The sequence below is a fragment of the Rhinichthys klamathensis genome, unplaced genomic scaffold (assembly GCF_029890125.1).
Source record: "Rhinichthys klamathensis goyatoka isolate OS25496 unplaced genomic scaffold, OSU_Roscu_1.1 h1tg000004l_1, whole genome shotgun sequence".
Classification (NCBI taxonomy): Eukaryota; Metazoa; Chordata; class Actinopteri; order Cypriniformes; family Leuciscidae; genus Rhinichthys; species Rhinichthys klamathensis.
This window is the reverse complement of record NW_026606557.1, coordinates 5,463,967-5,486,004: the sequence shown is the minus strand read 5'-3', so window position 1 is coordinate 5,486,004 and position 22,038 is coordinate 5,463,967. Positions and strand designations below refer to the sequence as shown.

The 22,038-nt window shown below is 39.0% G+C and overlaps 1 protein-coding gene across 3 annotated transcripts in view; it reads right to left on the bottom strand.

Moving 5' to 3' along the window:
* brd4 (bromodomain containing 4) overlaps positions 1-22,038 on the bottom strand; it is a 69,754-nt gene that overhangs the window by 39,481 nt on the left and 8,235 nt on the right. For 2 of the 3 annotated variants that reach the window (XM_056252133.1, XM_056252141.1), the window contains exon 1: positions 187-818. In XM_056252133.1, the coding sequence (XP_056108108.1) occupies positions 187-287 (101 nt within the window). In that variant the 5' untranslated portion in view covers positions 288-818. Of the gene's footprint in view, positions 1-186; positions 819-14,240; positions 14,390-22,038 lie in introns of those variants that run through there. The other variant, XM_056252149.1, reaches the window with a different exon arrangement.

Sequence of the window (22,038 nt, the reverse complement as noted above, 5' to 3'; positions counted from 1 at the left end):
AAAAAACTAGTAATACAAACCAAAAGACTACAACAAAATCTTAAAGTCTATGATTATTAACTTCGCCAGGAGTAAACTACAAGCTAGCAAGCAACAAAAAGAGATACTAGACAAGCAAACAGCACTGGTGATTAGTTGTGTGTAATGTTCAGAGAAGCAAATTCACAAAAAGCTGATCAGTTTTACCTTTTAACAGGGACAGAGCAATGTGCAATTTTTTCCAAAAGGGCATCCAGCGTCTGAAAATCCAGCAAATCATTGGACTTGGAATGCATTTTGTAATCCATTTATATGGAAATCAAAAGCAAAACAGAAAGGGAACTAAAGGCAAGAAAAGTTCGTCACTCGATCCCAAAACACAGTAACCTCTCGCTCTCAAATCTCCAGTTCTGACGTATGTGTCCCAAAATCCACTGCGCCAAATACATGTTAATCCATAGTTAGTCCACCATAGTCCTGAGAGAAAGGTTTCGCGGTTCCTGAGAAGCCTCTGATCGCAGTCTCGCGGGCGGGCGGGCGAGTGTGTGAGAGAGAGGCGCAGAGGCCTGAGGCCGGCTGGATCTGTTAGCTCTGTGCGCCGGTCGGCTCTCGACACCCTCCCCCCGTCAGCAGCACAACGGCCCAGTTGCCACAGGCACTTCGCCCCATTGTGTGTCCACCCGAGGCCTCTCACACAAACCACCTCCAGCGGGGCGCCAGAAAGCGGGGGAGAGCGGGAACGAGCGAAGTAAAACCCAGAATGCGCACTTTCTTTCTCTCACTCGTTCGCCGAGAACAGCGTGCTCTTACTCAACAGTGAAAATGGCTCTGGCGCTTCCTCATTGAGAAGAGGCTCTACCCACACACCCCTCCCTCGGCTCTCTCCGGCGCTTGCTCATTCTCTAACCCCTCCCTTCTTTCACCATCAATAGCTTGAGCACTCTCCACCCACCCTCTCTCTCTCTCTCTCTCTCTCTCTCTCTCTCTCTCTCTCTCTCTCTCTCTCTCTCTCTCTCTGCCTCTTTCTCTCTCTGCCTCTTTCTCTCTCCTCAACACACACACACACCTTTAGCTCCCCACCCCCTTCCTCCCTCCATTTCACCCTCCCCCACTCATTCTTTTCAGACTGATCTCCTGCGTGCCTCCCCCACTACACCGAGGGCCGTCTTATCTGCTGCCTCTCCACACGCCGCACACATTCACACGTCTAGACTGCACCGGCACAAAAAAACAAGCCACACTGGGGCTGCCCAACCGGCGCACAGAAACTGCCCTCCTTGCCAAACTACACGGATGCGTGAGACGCTGAAGCTCAGATGGGAGGGTTTACAAGGAGTAGATGGAAACGGTGAGAGAGTGGACCCACGGGAGGATGAATTAGAGGACAACACAGGGATACACCTCTATAAAACACATGAAAACACTCCTTGGACACCACTTGCTTAATGCGAGAGGGTGTTGATTTTGGTAGTGTCAAACTGAGGGGATGATTTTTTCATGTGTTCTCCGAGGTAACGTTGTCACTTTCCCGTACTGGTGGATGATTCACAAACTTAGATACAGACGCCTCAAGTTTGGTGTGAAAATTATGAGTGTTTATTTTGCATCAGGGTTCTTGTTGTTGAGTCTAGAGCCGAGCGGTTTCAGCCATGACGGCTTTTTAAAGGTTTAGTTTCACCCAAAATGAAAACGGTGTCATCGCTGTTCCTCGAGCGTTTCTAAACATGTTTGTCCTCATGTCTGAATGACGATGTCCTCCATGGAACATAGTAAAGCATCATAATTCATTCATATGACTCATGCGCTTTATTAGAAGTCGCCTGAAGCAATGCAGTAGATTTGTGAGAGTAAAAGACAGAAGTCAGTAATCACTAAAAATCTTTCCTTTTTTTCACAACTCTCATTTGTAATTCCTTGAAACTCGTTTGCATATTCAAACAGGAGACCCATGAGAACTAAACGCTGTTGATCTCACTGAAGTCGAACCTTGATGTTTGAACATGTGCAAGTGCAAATGACGTTTGAGAAGATTTTCAGAAAGTTGCAATTTAATTCAGGTCTATTTATCACACAAAGCTGAACAATACTTCCACAGCATTTATTAATCTGATGTCATGTACATTTCAACATTTACTAATACGCTTTTAAAAGTCATTTTTCACTTTTTGGTGTGTTCGCTCCACAGGAACTAGGAACGATTTTAGTTCTAGGAAGTCCTTTTGGAGGAACTAATTTAGCTCCTACTTCAGATAAGGGTCTAACCCAGGATTATAGGAACTACCAGTGACATAATGTACATTGATTTGCCACATTTAACATCCTTAAACTGTGTAAACATATACTCCACGGACATGTAAAACAGCGATAACGGCATTTACCTGTTGTCTGCAGCAATAGAGGCTTTCGCACCGGGTAGTTCTAGGAACTAACCACCAGGATGGTTCCCCGAGAACTAATGGTTCCTCTAGGAACGTTTTCTGGTTGCATTCGCACCGCCAGCAGGAACTCTGAAGTGACTTAATCCACGCTTGTTGTTGTGACTTATTTTGACTGCGCGGCGGATCTTTATTTTGACGTCGCTGAGAAAGGCCAGAGCCTGAGCAAACAAACAATGCTCGCATTCTCCGTGTTCATTAGTATACGATCTGTCTAACAGTCCTGTCTAATATGTTATTAGATAGAACTATTATGCATAGAAAGTAGACAGTAATGAAAAGGTATTAGCATATGCCGTGTGGTTGATGTACAGTGCCGCTAGCGGAGCAGAAATACATAATCATGTTTCGCTTGGTCCTCTCAGAGTTGCGTTGGATTTTCTCCTCAGCGTAAAGGTTAAGAGGCCCATCTATCAGTTTTCCATGTTCGTAGAGTTAGTTTGTGGTGTAAATATATAGGCTATAATCTGTGTGTTTACACGGCTTTTTAAAAATGGCGGGTGCTGGTGTTTTGCGTGAGTTCGGCCAATCAGCATACACTAACGTCACGGATAGTTCCTATAGCGCTGGTTTAGACCCGACTCTGAAGTAGGAGCTCAATTAGTCCCTCTAAAAGAGTTCCTAGAACTAAAATAGGTCCTAGTTCCTGTGGTGGGAACACGCCAAAATCTGGGTACTTCCGCCAATAGAAGCCTATGGACCTATGAAAAGGTTCCTCCGGTGCGAAAGCCCCTATTGGGGGAATTAGTTATCGGCGGAACTATTCTAGTGGCTAGTTCCTATAACCAAGTACCTAGAACTACCCGGTGCGAAAGCCCCTAAAAAGCTTGAAAATATTCAGCAACTTTACCAGCACACCAACTCATTCTAGAGCAAGAATAGCATTTTTTTTATAATAGACGGAAGATCTTCTTAAGCTTTATCAGCAGGTAAACAGTTAATCACCGTCACGAGGCAAAGTTACCTCTAAGATATAGATTTATCAGAGCCCTTTGGCATTTTTAATTGCAGGAAGCTGAAGGCAGTATATTCCTCAAGTGTACACAAGCCGACTAAGCTTTTCTTTCCACTCTTGTCTTAAATACTGTGAATCTCAGAAAGCAGACAGTCCTAAAATGTCTTCCCTTGTTTCGCCATGAAGATTTATCTTCACTGCTTAAAACACGTCTGGCGAGTATGATTTATTAATTCTTCTGCGGAAAGCCTTGACAACATAACTTACATGAGTGACTAAAAGGAATGCAAATCTTCATGACAGCGAATTTATTTATTTATGGTTATCAATTCAAATTTGATTTAGTAAAAATGTGTTAGATCGTGTCAAAATGTTAGATCGGATGGATGTCAGAAATATTAAATATATTCGACCAAGGGGCGCCGAATCCCTGCCAGAAGAAGATATAAGTCTTCTATCAGCCTCAAGATCAAGAGTTTGACTCTTTGAATCAAGAGTTTGACTGAGAGAGCCGAGGAAGAGCAGAAGCAGTGAGAAACAATGGAAAATTACTGCTTCAAAACATCGTCCGGTGACGTTAAAAACCTTGAAATGGAGACATTATTTTATCTCCAACTCGTGAAGACAAACATTCTTTCAAACCACACAATCATAAGATAAGATCATAAACAATAAGCATTGCAAGAGCAAGGAAATAAGTAGTACAAGTAATATAAAATAAAACAATTACATGAATAACAATAATAATGATTAAATGAATAAATGTAAAATCAAATAATAATAATATGGATAAATGATAAAGCAAATGTCAACTACATAAGTGACTAATGATTATAAAATTAAATCATAAAAACAGAGTAAATAAAAACAAATGTATGATTGCATTCTTAAACCGGTTGCTATTGAAAATCTTTATGTCTTTCAAATGGGAAGTTGTTCTCAAGCTGTTTTTTTAAACGTCTTTACATGGCTCAAACATGATTACATGATAATAAATGATCAATTTCAGTAATTTGCACTGTATATAAATGTGCTATAACTAGTAGTAAAGAGGAAGAGATGATCAGTTCATGTGTGTGTCGTGCCACATTAAAGAGCGCCAGTACTATATTTATTGTTTGAAATTCATGATAAGTGACCGAATTTCAAATCAGCTTGTTTCATATCAAAAAGTAACAAAGCTTAATGCAATTTATTGGATGGGAGGCATGTTACAAATAATGTTTTTTTTCATTTGATGCATGAATAAGACAATCTATTCCTTTAAAAAAATATATATATTTGATGGGTTAATGTAAGGTGATATTGATTTATTCTTTGTTACTTTAGGACACTTGATGACAGACAGACAGGAATGAAAGTGTGGATTCATATTGTAACTGAAGATAATGACGACCCGAGGTTTTCATAAACGCTTCAGGCCTGTAATCTGCAGTTTCTTACCAGTTCGGCCTTCCCTTTGCCTTGGACTTTTGAGTACTTTGAGCTTTTTTTGGTATTGTTTTAACTGATTGTTGTCGTATTAATTTTATAGTTAAGGAGTATGGTTGTGGTGTTTGACATTGTCCATATTTCCATTTCCATATGTAAAAAGGAGTTTTTGCTGCTGGTTTCTATTAAAAGTCAGAACAAAACTTCAAGCATGCAGTTATAGCTTTATTTCATAACCTTGTTTTAATGTTAACTAGAGCAAAACACCTTTTTCAATAAACCCACGTCTCAATAAACCCTTATACTTTGAGGTCTATCAAGAAAACATTACAAGTTTACATTTATTAATTCAAATAAACAAGTTGACTTGGAATTTTAAGTCAATTTTTTTTTTAAATTAGTGTACGATGCTTTGGAGTTACTTCCACTGTATGGAAAATCAGGAGTTTGGAATGACAGGAGCGCGAGTAAATGACAATTAATTTTTGCGTGAACTAATCCTTTCGGCACAGAACTACACAATGTTTGTGTGAGAGTGGGACAACCTCTCATTCCCCTATTAGACCTACAGACTACATCAACGGTCTCCTCCCCTGATGGCATCATCCCACCATCTGTCCACACACACACACATCATCATCGTGACTCAGGCTAATTTCCTTCCACCCCCCTCCCTCTCTGCCACCTTTACCTCACTTTCTATCACTTTCCATCCAGTTCAGGACCACCCAGTTACACAGTGGTCACAGTCAGCACACGGTGGAGGGGAAAAAAATGAACAAGAGACACTCCAGTGACTGTCGAAGCTGAATACTCTCAAGTCAACAGCTATTCATTTACAACCAAGGTTTATAGAGCAAAATTCGTCAATATTTATAAGCCTTTTTTGATCAAAACATACATTTTAAAATGCATGTATTCGGCCAAAATTATTTTTTAGACTTATTGGAGTCCATCAGAGGACAATTTCAATATTTCAATCATCTTGGGTACAAGTTTTGATGCTTTAAGTAAATGCTTTAAGTAAATATAAATGCATTTTTAAATTACTTTAATTACATGTCGCAAGAATACAACATTTATCTTCATACTTTTTTTAATAACATTTGAAATAATAAAACAAATGGGACTTCTATGAACATGTATGCATGCAAATTGTTCCCGAATCTATTAAAGGATTCCAGAGGCCTCCCCAAAAATGCATATGTTGTGACCTAGGACCCCATGAACAGGCTGTACTTCTATCCCTCAAAGCCTTGCATTAATTCATGTCAAATTGTTTACTCTAAGGTCCATGTAGATTTGATTCCGTCTCGTTAAAGGACACTTGTAAACAATCATTCTAACCCAAAAGGGAGATGGATTTACATTAGAGGCTAACGAGCAATTATCATGTATTGAACGCCAGTGAGAATAAAAGAGAGGTGTTGTGTTGGCCATGTGAAAGTGACAGATCTCTAAAGAGATGAGGTCACAACAGCAGATACAAAGTCGATGAACGGGTGAACGATGTGGCGGGGACAATCCCGTGTAAGCTTCTTTCTAAACCAAAACTCGCCTTCTGCTAAGACGAAAAACACTCAGGCTGCGTCCCAATTCGCCTACTTATATATTACGCCCTAAAAGTATGTACTCTTTTTGTGAAGAAAAAGTACATCCTATCACCGTAAACTGCCCTGTCAATCATCTTGTCACAGTTAAAATCCTCCATTTAATCTAATATAATTACTGTTTCGGAGAGAAATGTTGTCGCACGTTCACCTGCCAGTCGTGACTCTCCTCATGTGTTTGCAATTTGAATATAATGATGCATTTAAAAGTTAATGGCTAAATGTATCTTTATAAAAGTTCACAATGCTGCAATATAATGTGGACAACATTGAATAAATACATTTTCGGCAGGTTAGATACTTAATTAATCACTCAAACCCCTTTATCTAAACCTCTCTACACAACCGCCAGACTCGCGCGTCCTCCATGTCTGTAGTTTAATACTTTTCACTTGTGTTTGTAGTTCTAACCGAATCCTCGTCCAACGCGCGATTGGTTGTGGGCAATATCAGCCTTTAGAGTGTGCATCGATCTGCACTTCGGACTCTGACCGGATATAGTAGACCATCCGGGTCTCTTTGGGACACTCATTTCAACATACTACGATTTGTGACGTACTAATTCTATTTTCCAATACTATTTAGGACGGATAGTATGGGAATTGGGATGCAGCATCAGTCACTTTTGTCTTTTACGTTGTTTGATACTTCATTCGCAGTTGCAGTACAGAGGGGCGAAAGTGACAATTTTAATTATTCATTGAACCATTCATTCAAAAAGATTCGTTAAAAAATTGCTGATTTATCCAGCAATGAAACGAGTAAAGTCTCTATGAATGAGTCATTGAATCATTCATCAAACCCGATTTAAAAAAAGAATCGTAATTGAATATTTTTTAAATAGACCACAGCAATTAACATTGTCAAAACCTCTAGTAAATGACATTGATTTGTAGTTGTCCACTCAGAATCGCGGGAGAAGAGATCTCTATTTAAATTACCAAACCAACCCTTAAAAATTAACCGTCACAGGAACCTGTACATCAATAAGATTTGGCTGATTTCTGAACATTAACTAGTGAAGACAAAACGTCTTCACAAACTGATTATGAAGGTATCTCTCAATTAGGGAGGACATTTGGCCTTCAAGTATAGCAGAACCTGCACGCGCACGCACGCACACACACACACACACACACACACACACACACACACACACACACACACACAAACCGTGCTTCCTGACCCACCAGAGGGGACAGGAACCCTAACCTTTGACCTTAATTGCTCACATTCCAGGTAAAACTATCCAGCCCGACCATCTGCACTCACTTTTATTGCCCCATCCCATGAATCAACCACTCCTTTAAGTGTGTGGGGGTGTGTTTGGGAAATCTGTACGTTTTCCATGTCTTTAGGCTGTGTATATTGCTGGGGGGAGGAAGAGACATCCTCCAATTTCACATTCTGTCAGGAAACCCTCTGCAGCCAGAGCCTGGCCAACCAGCGGCAATCCCTCCACCCAGAGCACGTGCCTTCCCCAACACCGCCTGAGACAATACAGCAGCTGCCCGAGTGACAAAGCACAACTCTGAGAGGCTGGGACGACCCTCACCAGCATTTGGTGGCTGTTTCTGTGTGTGTGCGCTCCTGCATTCAAACATTGGGGAGGGCAGGGGAGTGAGGAGAACAAGGGGGATGGGAGGAATGGATGAGAAGGCGGCGGCGGCGGCAGAGAGCGCCTTCAGATTTCTGAGCCCATTAATCATCTGAACGTTTGAGAAGCCAAAGCCAACAGGGACCTGGCTGGAGAGAACAGGGACAAGTAATCTGCTCTGCCTGCATGTGTGTGTGTGTGCATCAGGGAGACTATACGGTAAAGCAGTTGAGAGTGAGCTCATGAAGAAAAGAGGGAAGTACAGGATACCCAAAAAACAAGACAATGAAAGGCTTTCATGTGGCCCATTGAGTGAAACACTCAAAAAGAGCTCTCCTCTCTTCCCCATCTGCTCCTAACGTAAGCCTCCTGTGGCACACAAGAGACATCTGTCGTGTGCGGCGGTGTGCCCTGTGCTGACACAGTAGCCATACACTGGCACACGAGAGCGCCAACAGACACCTTGACCCTTCTCTGTCTCCTGTCAAACAGCCGCTGCGCTGCACACACCCGTCGCAACTCGCACACGCTCACAGCAGCACACGTCCTCTGGAGGACACAGATCTTCTTCAAAAGGGCACAAGCAGAAACAAGTCAACTATTTTTTTTTACACAGATACAAACAAACACTCATGCACACAGCCCTAAAGACTAGCTAAAAATTTTTGCTGCCTGGTGCAGGTTTGTAAATTTATGAATAAGAAAAAATCATAACACTCCCGCCTTACTGTAAATGGCCAATTTCCTTTTTTGTTTACACTAAAGCACTCAACCTGAGCAGCCTGAAAAAGACTGTTTTTAGTGTGATTTAATCTTAAACTGTATTGTAAGATTTTAATTTGTGATTTGAAATACACTACCAGTAAAAAGTTTGGGGTTACTTGGGGTATTACAATTTAAAATAAGGGTTTCGTATTGTATTTTATTTTAAAATGTAATTTATTCCTGTGATGCAAAGCTGAATTTTCAGCATCATTACTCCAATCTTCAGTGTCACATGATCATAATAAATGTAATGTTGTTATTGCCATTTGATCAATTTAACACATCCTTGCTGAAAAGTAATAGTTCATATATATACATGTGTATGTATGTATATATATATACACATATATGAAGAGTTTGGTTCCAAAACGCAATAAACCCATTTAGATTAATTTGAGTAAAAATGTGTTATTTTAGCATTTGTAGGTCATAAAAAAAAAAAAAAAAAATCCTGGTTTTGATTTTCAAAGATTTATTATAAAAACGCGATTATTTTCCCCCCAAAATGCAATAAATCCATTTTTTTTTTAAATCAAAATGCAATTAATCCATTGAATCAATATAAAAGTTTTTTTTTTTCATATTGAAACTGTTGAAAATACACAACAACGCAAGTTTATTAGTATAATATTTTTATTAAGAACTGTAAAGAAGATTGAAAACATTTTTCCTCCTCCCGAGTGCCTCATCTTCTTAATCTCCTCACGTAAATGATTCGATTTCGATGCCTTACGTTTCTTACCCACCGCAGAAACAACCACAGGTTCATCAATGCCGTCAAAATGATTCATTTTTTGTTTGTTTGTTGATCGAAAAGTACAAAATAGACAAGAAAAACTAGGAAGCCGGGTGTATTTAAGGCTCTGCCGTTACTGTTTACATTGCGTGGAATGGTGCGTTGTGATTGGTTGAGAGCGGATATATCGCATTCTGCAGAGAAGGGAGACTGGCGTTTGTCGCGGTTTGGAAAGAAAGGGAGAAAACATGACAGAATAACACGGCGGATATCGCATTTTACTTAAAATTAAACATTGACTTTTCAATACCAACCAGATACAATACTGATTTTTGCAGTAACTTTTTTTTTTAAATGGCGTTTATCGCGTTTTGGAACCAAACTCTTCATATATATACACACACACATATGTGTATGTATTTATATGTATATATATATATATATGTATCTTACTGACCTCTAACTTTTGAAAGGTAGTGTATGTTTTATGACACACACATCCAGAGCACAAGTTCCCATTACATCAACGTTCACACAACAGACACAATAGTTTAAGTTTTCGGTGCACTTTCACTGGGCATTAACCTAGAGATCATCAGCCTAAGATAATAACAGAATGAGCATGATTACTATATTGTACTGGGAACTACACTGTTTTTATTTGCCATACAATTTAAAAGTGCACTTTAGTTAACTGAGGATACACAAACCAAACAGACTAAACCCTCCCAAACAAGAGGGGGATCAAAGGATTTTTAGCAAAGATGGAAACAGTTCAGCGGTAAAGGTCCTGAAGCTGTGCATTAAACAAACATACCACTGATCCATATTATACACTGATTATACAGAGATTTATTCTCTTCTGTCCTAAATTAAGAGTCTGACGAGCACAAATTGTGATGTTTTAAAGATTGATCTTCAAGTGTTGGGCCTCCTAACACACTGTAGCTTTTAAATTCATCATTCCTTTTTTTTCCCCACTTACGTTAAGTTTTTTTTTTTTTTTTTACAAACATCTTGCACCCTCTCTCTGATCCTTAAGATTTAAACTGTCAGCGATGAGCATTTTCCCCAACCCGCAAATTCACTGTCATTTAAAAGTACAGTTTTAAACTTCTAAAATAGCCTATTTTTAAAGTAATTGTAAGAAGACCCATCAAAAAAGATCCATGCTGAAATGCGCAACACAAATGATTAAGATCAGTCTGAAAAGATCAGGGACACGGTTAAAAATAGACTTCTGCTACTCGTTTCTAAAGTTGGGATTCCTCAGAAAGATGCGCAGCGGGGCAGGAGCGAGACACAGCCAGAAACACGAAAGCTTTGGGAAAAGTTTCTTGATATTATATAAGAAAATGTATTGTTCTAAAAATACAGTAGAACTTCCCGTACTAGTTTGGTACGTCAACAGCTACAACACATACAAGACTTGCATAAATACCAAAAATAAATTATAATTATTTTTAGATATATATATATATATAGGGCTGGGTAAAAAATATAGATCTCTCGATTTTAATCGATTCTCATTTTTATGAATGATATCGATTCTTAAATCCTAAGAATCGATTAGTTGATGATTGAAGGGCTGTGCAATTAATTGAATTTCGATTTCGGCTCCCACTGATCACCAAAATAGTACAATCGAGTAAAAACGATTATTTTGCCATTTCTGTTTTGCAAGGACACTATTATTTGGTCTTGTTTTCTGAATGACGCGACAAAATCCGCCCCTCCCGATGCCATAAACTCTCTCAGCTTGAATGTTTAAACTGATAAGACTTGTGAAAAGAAGTCATGTCCCGACTCCTAAACGCGAGAATGTAGTTTCGACGCTTGCCTTGTCCAACCCATTTTGAGAGACGGAGAGAGAGAAGACGCAGCACCGCTGAACACTCGCGCGGTTTGGGAAATTGCGTCTTGGAGAAAAGTTTTAAAGTGATTGATTTGATTTTATAATCTGTGTGGATTAATTAATTTAGGCTACTCGTATAATCTACATGCTAAAGTGAATCAATATTTGCAGGGGAATTTCCCACATTATAAGTGCGGGAATTATTAATACTTATTGATTATCTGTTATATTATTTATTTTAATAGTTAAAGTACAATAAATGTTCAAATTTCGATTTTTTTAAGAATTGTCAAAATAAATCCGTTTTAATAAATGCAACACGTCTCCCAAAGTCATGTGAAATAATCTTGTTACATAATCGTGATTTCAATACTGACCAAAATAATCGTGATTATGATTTTTTCCATAATCGAGCAGCGCTATGAATGAGTGGAACGTTGTAGCGCGCATCCCATCCAATAAATTGCAATAATCTTTGTGCTTTGTTACTATTGATATGAAACAGTCTCGGATTTCAAATTACATCCATTTTCTTATGAAATTCAAAAACATAAATAGTATTTTGGCGCTGTGGCGTGAGATCGCTCTGGCTCAGCTCAAGAGAAGCAGCAGCGTATGATCTCCTCTTCCGCCTTAATAATACCAGTTACAGCGCGAAATACACATGAATGAGCATCTGAAAGTGTGTGTACAACTTATCGAAATCCGTATCATGTCACATGGAATCGCTCTATCAGTGTTTCAACCGTGGAAAGACGTCAGTAACGTCACGTTTACCTCAGAAAAACCATATCCAGTGACCATAAGCTCGTTAGTCAGCTAGATAAATTAACTCTAGAGACGAGCATTTTGCTACATATATGCATCATATTACATATTCATTATAATTTTTAATGTTCTTCGATATTTAATGCATGTTTGAATAAATATGGCAAGTTTTTATGACAGCCACCATTTAAATGTTTATATTTCATATAACTTTATTATTATAAAAATAAATAAAAGTGTAATTTAAGTGTTTGTATACAAATCAGATCATTTTTACCTTTAATATTATAGTAGGCTAATGAAGCCTATAGGCTACAACTGACTCCCATAGTTTACAGCATGAATTAAGAGATTTGTTTTTATTATTATATTTTGTGCATGCATTTATTCTGCTGTCATCACACCAAGACATAACATCTCATTTGTTTGTGACTGCTACTGAATCAACATTCAAGTCATTTCTGCTGAAAGGTGAAGATCCAACTCCATGTATGTTCTGCAATATCCCATATAGCTGACTAACGAGTTTATGGTCACTGGATATGGTTTTTCTGAGGTAAACGTGACGTTACATGACGCTGTTTTACTGACGTCTTTCTAAACACTGATTGAGCGATTCCATGTGACATGATACGGATTTCGAAAAGTTGTACTCTATCTTTTAACACACTTTCAGACGCTCATTCATGTGTATTTTGCGCTGTAACTGGTATTATTAAGGCGGAAGAGCTGAGCTGAGCCAGAGCGATCTCACCCCACAGCGCCAAAACAGTATTTATGTTTTTGAATTTCGTAAGAAAATTGCAATTTGAAATCTGAGACTTTGTTTCATATCAAAAGTAACAAAGCACACAGATTATTGCGATTTATTGGATGGGATGCGCGCTACAACGTTCCATTCATTCATCAACTGAAAACAGGATGACTAATCGATTCTTGGGATTTAAGAATCGATATCGGTTCGTAAAAATGAGAATCGGTTAAAATCGAGAAATCTATATTTTTTAGCCAGCCCTAACTGTTTTAATACATTACATTTTTGTTGTGGCGTGGTGTTAAAGGAGTAGTTCACTTTTAAAAAAACTTTTGCTGATAATTTACTCACCCCCATGTCATCCAAGTTGTCCATGTCTTTCTTTCTTCAGTCGTAAAGAAATTAAGGTTTTTGATGAAAACATTCCAGGATTTTTCTCCATATAATGCACTTTACTGGGCACCAAACGGTCCAAGGTCCAAAAGACAGTTTCAGTGCAAACTGTTCAAAGGGCTTTAAACGACACCAGACGATGAATAAGGGTCTTATCAAGCGAAACGATCGCTCATTTAAAAAATAAATAACAACGTTTAAGTTTTATAAGCTCACATGCCCGCCTTGCTCTGTTATGTGTGACTCTCCTGTTCGAACTCGTTCATCAAAATGAACAAATCTTTTTTCGAGTCATTTGATTCATTTAACGACCGAAATGAACGAATTGACTCGGAAAAAGATTTGTTCATTTTGATGAACGAGTTCGAACAGGAGAGTTACACAGAACAGAGAAAGGCGAGCATGTGAGCTTATAAAACTTAAACGTTGTTATTTTTTTTTTAAATGAGCGATTGTTTCGCTTGATAAGACCCTTATTCATCGTCTGGAATCGTTTAAAGCCCTTTGAACAGTTTGCAGGTTGCACTGAAACTGTCTTTTGGACCTTGAACCGTTTGGCTACCATTGAAGTCCATTATATGGAGAAAAATCCTGGAATGTTTTCATCAAAAACCTTAATTTCTTTTCGACTGAAGAAAGAAAGACATGGACATCTTGGATGACATGGGGGTGAGTAAATTATCAGCAAAAGTTTTTTTTAAAGTGAACTAATCCTTTAACCCTGTGAGACACCAAATCACCATGTTTTGTAGTACTGCCTCTCAAAGTAAATATTTTTGCTGTGAAAATGTAATAAAAGCATTCAGACTACAGAGACGTGATCATGATCTAACGTACACAAACCCCACATTTTATAAAGCTGTTAGCCTATTTGGCCGACATTATTTGGAGATTAAGCTTTTATCACCCGGCAGGAATTATGACGGGACTGAATGGAAGAAGCTGTCAGGTTCTTGACTCACATTTTTCGTCTCTCGTTCGAAGAGTCTCTTATCTGAGCGCACACATCTTCTCCGAGAGCACTCAGCAGAAGAGCTGCCTTCACGCGGTCCAGAGAGAAGTCACCAGCTCAGACGCGGGCTACGCTGATCACACGGTACGAGGGCCACTACTGTAGACAGACAGAGAGAGACAGACAGAGATGAGTGACTTGTTTGAAGTCTTCACACATTTAACAGCAACACACTCACACAGTAAGCACTCTTTCTTCATCCACTCATACGCACGATCAAACCGGCTGCAGCTTTTAGAAATGAAATTTAAATCACTCATTAGGAAAGACACCTTTTGCTCTGATAGTACAGGTCCTTCTCAAAAAATTAGCATATTGTGATAAAGTTAATTATTTTTCCATAATGTAATGATACAAATTAAACTTTCATATATTTTAGATTCATTGCACACCAACTGAAATATTTCAGGTCTTTTATTGTTTTAATACTGATGATTTTGGCATACAGCTCATGAAAACCCCAAATTCCTGTCTCAAAAAATTAGCATATTTCATCCGACCAATAAAAGAAGTGTTTTTAATACAAAAAAAAAAAGTCAAACTTCAAATAATTATGTTCAGTTATGCACTCAATAGTCAATACTTGGTCGGGAATCCTTTTGCAGAAATGACTGCTTCAATGCGGCGTGGCATGGAGGCAATCAGCCTGTGGCACTGCTGAGGTGTTATGGAGGCCCAGGATGCTTCGATAGCGGCCTTAAGCTCATCCAGAGTGTTGGGTCTTGCGTCTCTCAACTTTCTCTTCACAATATCCCACAGATTCTCTATGGGGTTCAGGTCAGGAGAGCTGGCAGGCTAATTGAGCACAGTAATACCATGGTCAGTAAACCATTTACCAGTGGTTTTGGCACTGTGAGCAGGTGCCAGGTCGTGCTGAAAAATGAAATCTTCATCTCCATAAAGCTTTTCAGCAGATGGAAGCATGAAGTGCTCCAAAATCTCCTGATAGCTAGCTGCATTGACCCTGCCCTTGATAAAACACAGTGCACCAACACCAGCAGCTGACATGGCACCCCAGACCATCACTGACTGTGAGTACTTGACACTGGACTTCAGGCATTTTGGCATTTCCTTCTCCCCAGTCTTCCTCCAGACTCTGGCACCTTGATTTCCGAATGACATGCAAAACTGAGCAACAGTCCAGTGCTGCTTCTCTGTACCCCAAGTCAGGCGCTTCTGCCGCTGTTTCTGGTTCAAAAGTGGCTTGACCTGGGGAATGCGGCACCTGTAGCCCATTTCCTGCACACGCCTGTGCACGGTGGCTCTGGATGTTTCTACTCCAGACTCAGTCCACTGCTTCCGCAGATCCCCCAAGGTCTGGAATCGGTCCTTCTCCACAATCTTCCTCAGGGTCCGGTCACCTCTTCTCGTTGTGCAGCGTTTTTTGCCACACTTTTTCCTTCCCACTGAGGTGCCTTGATACAGCACTCTGGGAACAGCCTATTTGTTCAGAAATTTCTTTCTGTGTCTTACCCTCTTGCTTGAGGGTGTCAATGATGGCCTTCTGGACAGCAGTCAGGTCGGCAGTCTTACCCATGATTGCGGTTTTGAGTAATGAAACAGGCTGGGAGTTTTTAAAAGCCTCAGGAATCTTTTGCAGGTGTTTAGAGTTAATTAGTTGATTCAGATGATTAGGTTAATAGCTCTTTTAGAGACCCTTTTCATGATATGCTAATTTTTTGAGACAGGAATTTTGGGTTTTCATGAGCTGTATGCCAAAATCATCAGTATTAAAACAATAAAAGACCTGAAATATTTCAGTTGGTGTGCAATGATTTTAAAATATATGAAAGTTTAATTTTTATCATTACATTATGGAAAATAATGAACTTTATCACAATATGCTAATTTTTTGAGAAGGACCTGTACATTCAAAGATGTGGCGTCCCAAGCACTAACTCGCCGTTAATTAAATGAAGTTTTATGTAAACAAAGTTCGGGAGGAGCATGTTCAGGTAATCATCCAATCAGTGCAAGAAGAAGCCAGTATAAATAAAGCCTTCCCTTACCTCCTGTCTCATGACTAATTTCTCAGCATCCCACCACCACCCCTTCACCCCACATTTGGCTGGGTCCGCTCATAGTTACCCATGATCTCTAAGGTTATGGGGGGAGTACTCTGGGGTCGGGCCGAATTCTGAGCTCGGAGCCCTCCCCCCGGACAGCAAGCCAAATACGCATTATAATATTACATCTGATTTCATTAACATGTAAACTCGTGAAATGCACTGGGTGGCCAGGTGGAGCGTGTTAACAAGTTGCTTGTATTTGATCACGTAATGTTGTCGCCTGCCTCGCGAAGTTTGGAATTACATGAAAATGATTAGGGATGCACGATATAGGATTTTGGCCGATATTCGATATGCCGATATTTTCAAACTAATTTTGCCCGGTGCCGATACCGATATATTTGTATTTTTAAGTGCAAAAAAACTTATTAAAGCTTCTATTAAAGTTCTCAGTCAAGAGCAGTGAGTTATTTCCTCTGTGTTTTGTTGTTTTATTAACATTAAAGGGATAGTTCTCCCAAAAATTTAAATTGTCATCATTTACTCTCTCAAGTTTCTTTCTTCTGTTGAAAATAAAAGTTGTTTGGAAGAATGTGGCTAACCAAACAGTTGCTGTACTCCAGTGACTTCCATAGTATATTTAAGCACAAGAAAGAAATGAATACAGGTTTGGAACAACATTAGAGTGACTAAATAATGACAGAATTTTATTTCTGGGTGCGAGCTCTTTAAGGACCAGCGGCAGCATATTATACTGTCTCTTTAAGAGCTGCACGCGACGCATCTAATATACACGCATTTGACAAGCAGATTTTCTCTGTTTGCTTTCACTTTAGACATAACCAACTTTGTTTATGTAAACCTTGTGTGTATTTGACAGTATCAGCGCAATAAGACTCGAAAGATTAGTCCAGTATGCAGACTCTGTGACAGGCTTTTAGTTCCTGTGAGCGTCGGGTGTATCGCGCTCAGAAAAGCAGATGTTAGAACAGCGCATCAGCACGTGAATGACATGTTTACCTAGCCAGACTTTGACGCACATGCAAATAATGAACTTTTGTGAATTGCGGTGTCCCGTGAGTGTAACTCTACCTCTGCGTTTACATGTGATGTGATGTGAATGTACGTCGCGTTGTACAGTATGTTGAGATGAAGGCGCCAGAATTGAACTGATAGAATTCACGATACTATGATTTTTCTTCAAAAGCAGATCGTGGAGACATTTTAATCGTCCACGATCAAAAACCGTGAGACGCACACCCCTAGTTGGAAGTTTAAGTTGCTGGCGCTCATGCTTCGTTCGCGGTCGTCACGTGCGCATAGGAAACACGCCACCCTATCGGCAAGACTCATCGGCAGAAATATTCATATCGGCCGATGCCGATGATGGTCATTTTAAGCTTTTATCGGCCGATACCGATGTTGTCCCGATATCATCGTGCATCCCTAAAAATGATCTTGACTAAATGATCTTACAAAATGGACTTACTTTTGATCAAATTAATGATTGAATCTGAGTTATAATATCATCACCACAATGAGAAATCACATGAAATCCAAACAATCGAATGAATAAAGACAGCTGTTGTCCATTCACGACTGCAGGAAAGCGCAGCTGGACCCCGCGTGATCCGAGATGACAACTTATCTAACAGCAAAATGATTTTGAGACATATACTTTCTTTAGGTTTCGTTGAGGGAGACCGGTTTAAGAACAGACAACGCAAAGTGCTGTTAGAAACTGAGATTGAGAACACCGATATCTTTGTGTCTCTGAAGCGTCTGTCAGCGCAGCGCGTTTTCTCACTCGGGAATTAATTGCTGGCGGCGCCCCTGCATGTGGATATTATTGTTTCTCAACATAAATGTGAAACAATATAAACACGATAATCATATACTGACTCGAGTGTGTGTGTACGTTCTGTACGATAACTGGAGCAGTCTGCTTTATTAGCCGTTTTTTTCCCGTTCGCACTGCTTGAGCTTAAATGCTTTTGTCCTTTATATTTTTTGTTTACACATAGGCCAACTGTTTAATGTTTTCAACTAAAACAAAACTAACATATATTGTAAGCTTGTGTATATTGCCTAATCGTAAGATTGCTCAGATATGGTGACAAAAACTTTTAAATTAAATATTTAAGTTAAATAACGTCTTTTTCGTTAAACCCCATTTAAATAAACGAATATTCGATTTTTATGAGCCTGAATATTCAAATGCAATATTTTTTTAATATGCCCATCCCTAATATATATATATGTTTGATGTGTCATATAGAATGCGTTAGGTTAAGTTAACGCGGTAGCAAAGCACTTCAGTTTACCGGTGATCACCTTCAGCGCATGCAGCTCAAACAGCAATGCACAACGTTAATAACCATGATTGGGACTGTCATATTACATAGTACCATTGTAAAGAGAATAGTACTGTAAATTTCTTTTTAGAAACGTTGTGAATTTTTTGGGTTTAGTTGCAGTGTTTCAGCGCGCTGGTACGGGAAGAGTCCTGCATCCACAACAGGAGTTACACATTCTGACTAGCACATAACCTAGTTCAAGATCACTTGTGCATTCGCATCATTTTGCACAGATATAAGTTGTAATATTATATTTATGCTGTATAAATATCTGATTAATCTCATATAGGTTTTGTTGAGTTTATTAACCCGCTATCAAAGTGCTTCAGTTTCCCGGTGTTTATTCAGCTCTTCAGCTTCAGCGCACGCAGCTCAAACAGCAATGCTGTCATTTGAAACAGAAATATTAATTTTAGATGTTTCTTTTGCAAAACAATTGCATTATTAATAACTAGCAGCACCTTTATTTCTCTCATATTATTTTCATCAACAATATGGTTTAATCAAAAGTATTTCATTATTGTCGGTGCAGAGGCTATTTATTTCATCTATGGCACATGCATTTCGATTCTTTAAACACAAGGAATGTTGTCCAATGTCCAGTGACTTGTTTGCGCCATGGGACATGAAATTTAATGGTGAGACTTGTTTTTGTAATCAGGCTCTCAAAAAGTACATAAAATGTGGATTTATCAGCCAACATATCGGTTATCGGCTTCCAAATATAAAGAATTATCTGTATCGGCCAAAATCTTCATATCAGTGTGCATCTCTGAAGACTGATATCGTTTTTTCTTATACAGCATTTTCCAATTACCATTGTTTTATTTATAACTTAAAGAAATATTTTTATCAGTGGAGCTTTTCCTAAATAATTCAGCCCTAAAAGGATTTTGCTGTTTAAAACATCTTCAGAGTAAAAAAAAAGTAATGTTTCAGCTGTGTTCTTGTGCACTCCTCAAGAAAATCACCCCTCACACTAGAATAATTCACTCTTTCCCAATACAGATTGTCATCTGGTGAAAATTCCTGAACATTTATATCAGAATACATATCGTTGAAAAACAAAATATCGCAACAGGTTTCCAATATGCTTAGCACTAACAAAAACTACATAAAAAAAAACAATAACTGATAAAAATGACAAAGACACTACCAAACCGGAGAACAAAATATTAAAACATAATAATAATAGAAATAAAACAAAAACTGTAATAGTGTCTCAGTGATACTAAAATAGCACTGTTACAACCACAACCTCCCACACACAGATTTGTAACCATCATCAAATACGGGATAACTTGGCATTTCTGATGTACAATGCAATACAGAAAGAAAGAAAGAAACACAGATACAAGGAAATTTCTGTTTCTCTTCTCCCATCCATTCACTCCTGCTCCCCTCATTCAGAGCAGAGGTCACATCCTAAATGAGGCCAATGATGGAGTTGCTATGGCAACAAAAACTGCAAGGAGGGAAAACAACCAGACCTGCACACACACACACACAGAGGAGTTCCAGCCAACAAGATCACTCAAATACACTCTACAAGATCACCGTAAAGTTACAACCAAGCAGAAAACACTGACCTAGAGTCATGTGTACGTTAAGACACGTCTAATGCTGTTTGTGTTTATCCCCTAGCCTGACCTCTGCCCTGCTATCTCTGTGCACTTTATGCTGGCTGAGGGCGATCTACAGTCACACAGCCTATGAGTATGAAAGGTACAGAGGTTACCGTCCCTGTGTGTTAGTTATACTAAAGTCTGTCAATTAAACTACTGGTCGACCAATATATCGCCAAGGCCAATATATCGGCCGATATTTGGCATTTTTTAAATATCTGCATTGGCCGATCATTTTTTCTGATTGGCCGATGTGTTGGAAGCGGGACTTTTATTTTGACGGGCAGCGCCTGAGAAGAGAATGACAGCACCTTAATTAGTTTACGACCCCGGTCAGTCATATCTAATACTTTGTTAGACAGAACTGGTAAACTACTAAAATACTTTCTCATTTACCGTCAACATTCAGCAAATGCGCATCTACATCATTTAAACAAATCTCTGAATATCTAATAAACATTTAATTTCACAAACCTTGCAGATTTAATCGAATCCAGCTGTGATACCTTGTGAAGTGTGCATTTGTAGCCGGCATAAACGTGTTACTGCGAGTGCCGGTCGGTCCGTGCGAAGTGAGTGAATGCGAACAAAAGATCAGCTTCACAGGAGACGCGATCGAAAAACTTTCAATCCTTCATTTTAAAATATGCTGTGCTATCCATTTTCATGTAAAATTAGCGTTACCTTGTCTATATTTGAAAAAATATGATTATCAGTGCGCACGAAAATACCAGATTACTGAGTGGTCCCCGTTACAGTGTTTACTTGCTTTTTATTCACATATTCATATATATTTAAATAATTACTTTATTTGTGAAAAATATTTATTTTAAAGATTTCTTTTCTAATTTATTAAATATTGATTAAAATAAATATAAATATGAATATATATATATATATATATATATATATATATTAGTGCTGTCAAACGATTAAAATATTTAATCACGATTAATCGCATTAATGTCAATAGTTAACTCGCGAATAATCGCATTTAATCGCACATTTTTATCTATTCTAAATGTCTCTTGATTTCTTTTTGTCCCATAATTTGTTCTCATTTTAATGCTCTTATCAACATGGAAAAGTGGATCGGCTTGCTTTGTGCAAATGTTTTTCATTGAAAACAATATTGGCATATACTGTTCAATTTCAGACTAAAACATTATCACTTGGAGCAAATAATCTCTCTCACAATGTAACACTGTCCATCAATAAAAGGGTGAAAGAAATACTGACAAAGTCCTGATATTGACGAGGGGGCGGAGAATTCACATCAGCTGTGTGTGTGTGTGCTGGCCATCATCAAGTGGTATTCAGACTAGACGTGCTGCGATGATGATCAGTAGGGATGGCCCGATACCGATACTGGCATCGGGGATCGGGCCGATACTGTCCTAATATACTCGTACTCGTAAAAATTTGCCGATACCACGCACCGATACCACGTACATTTTGCAAAACGAAACTGGCCGTCGCGAGTGCTTTGTCGAGGTGAACTGAGGCATAGGAAAGTATAATGTCGGCGGTTTGGGCTCATTTCAAGATAAGGGATGATGACAACAGCAAGGCAGACTGTGAGTTATGTTCAGCTAAGGTGTCGAGAGGAGGGAAAGAAAGTACATCGTTTAACACCAGCAATCTAATTAAACATCTGAAGACGCATCATAGATCTGATGGCCGAGCGCGCACGCGGGTGGTAATGCACTCACTCTGTGTGTGCGGGTGCGGGAGAATAAAACGATTCGCGGGACTCC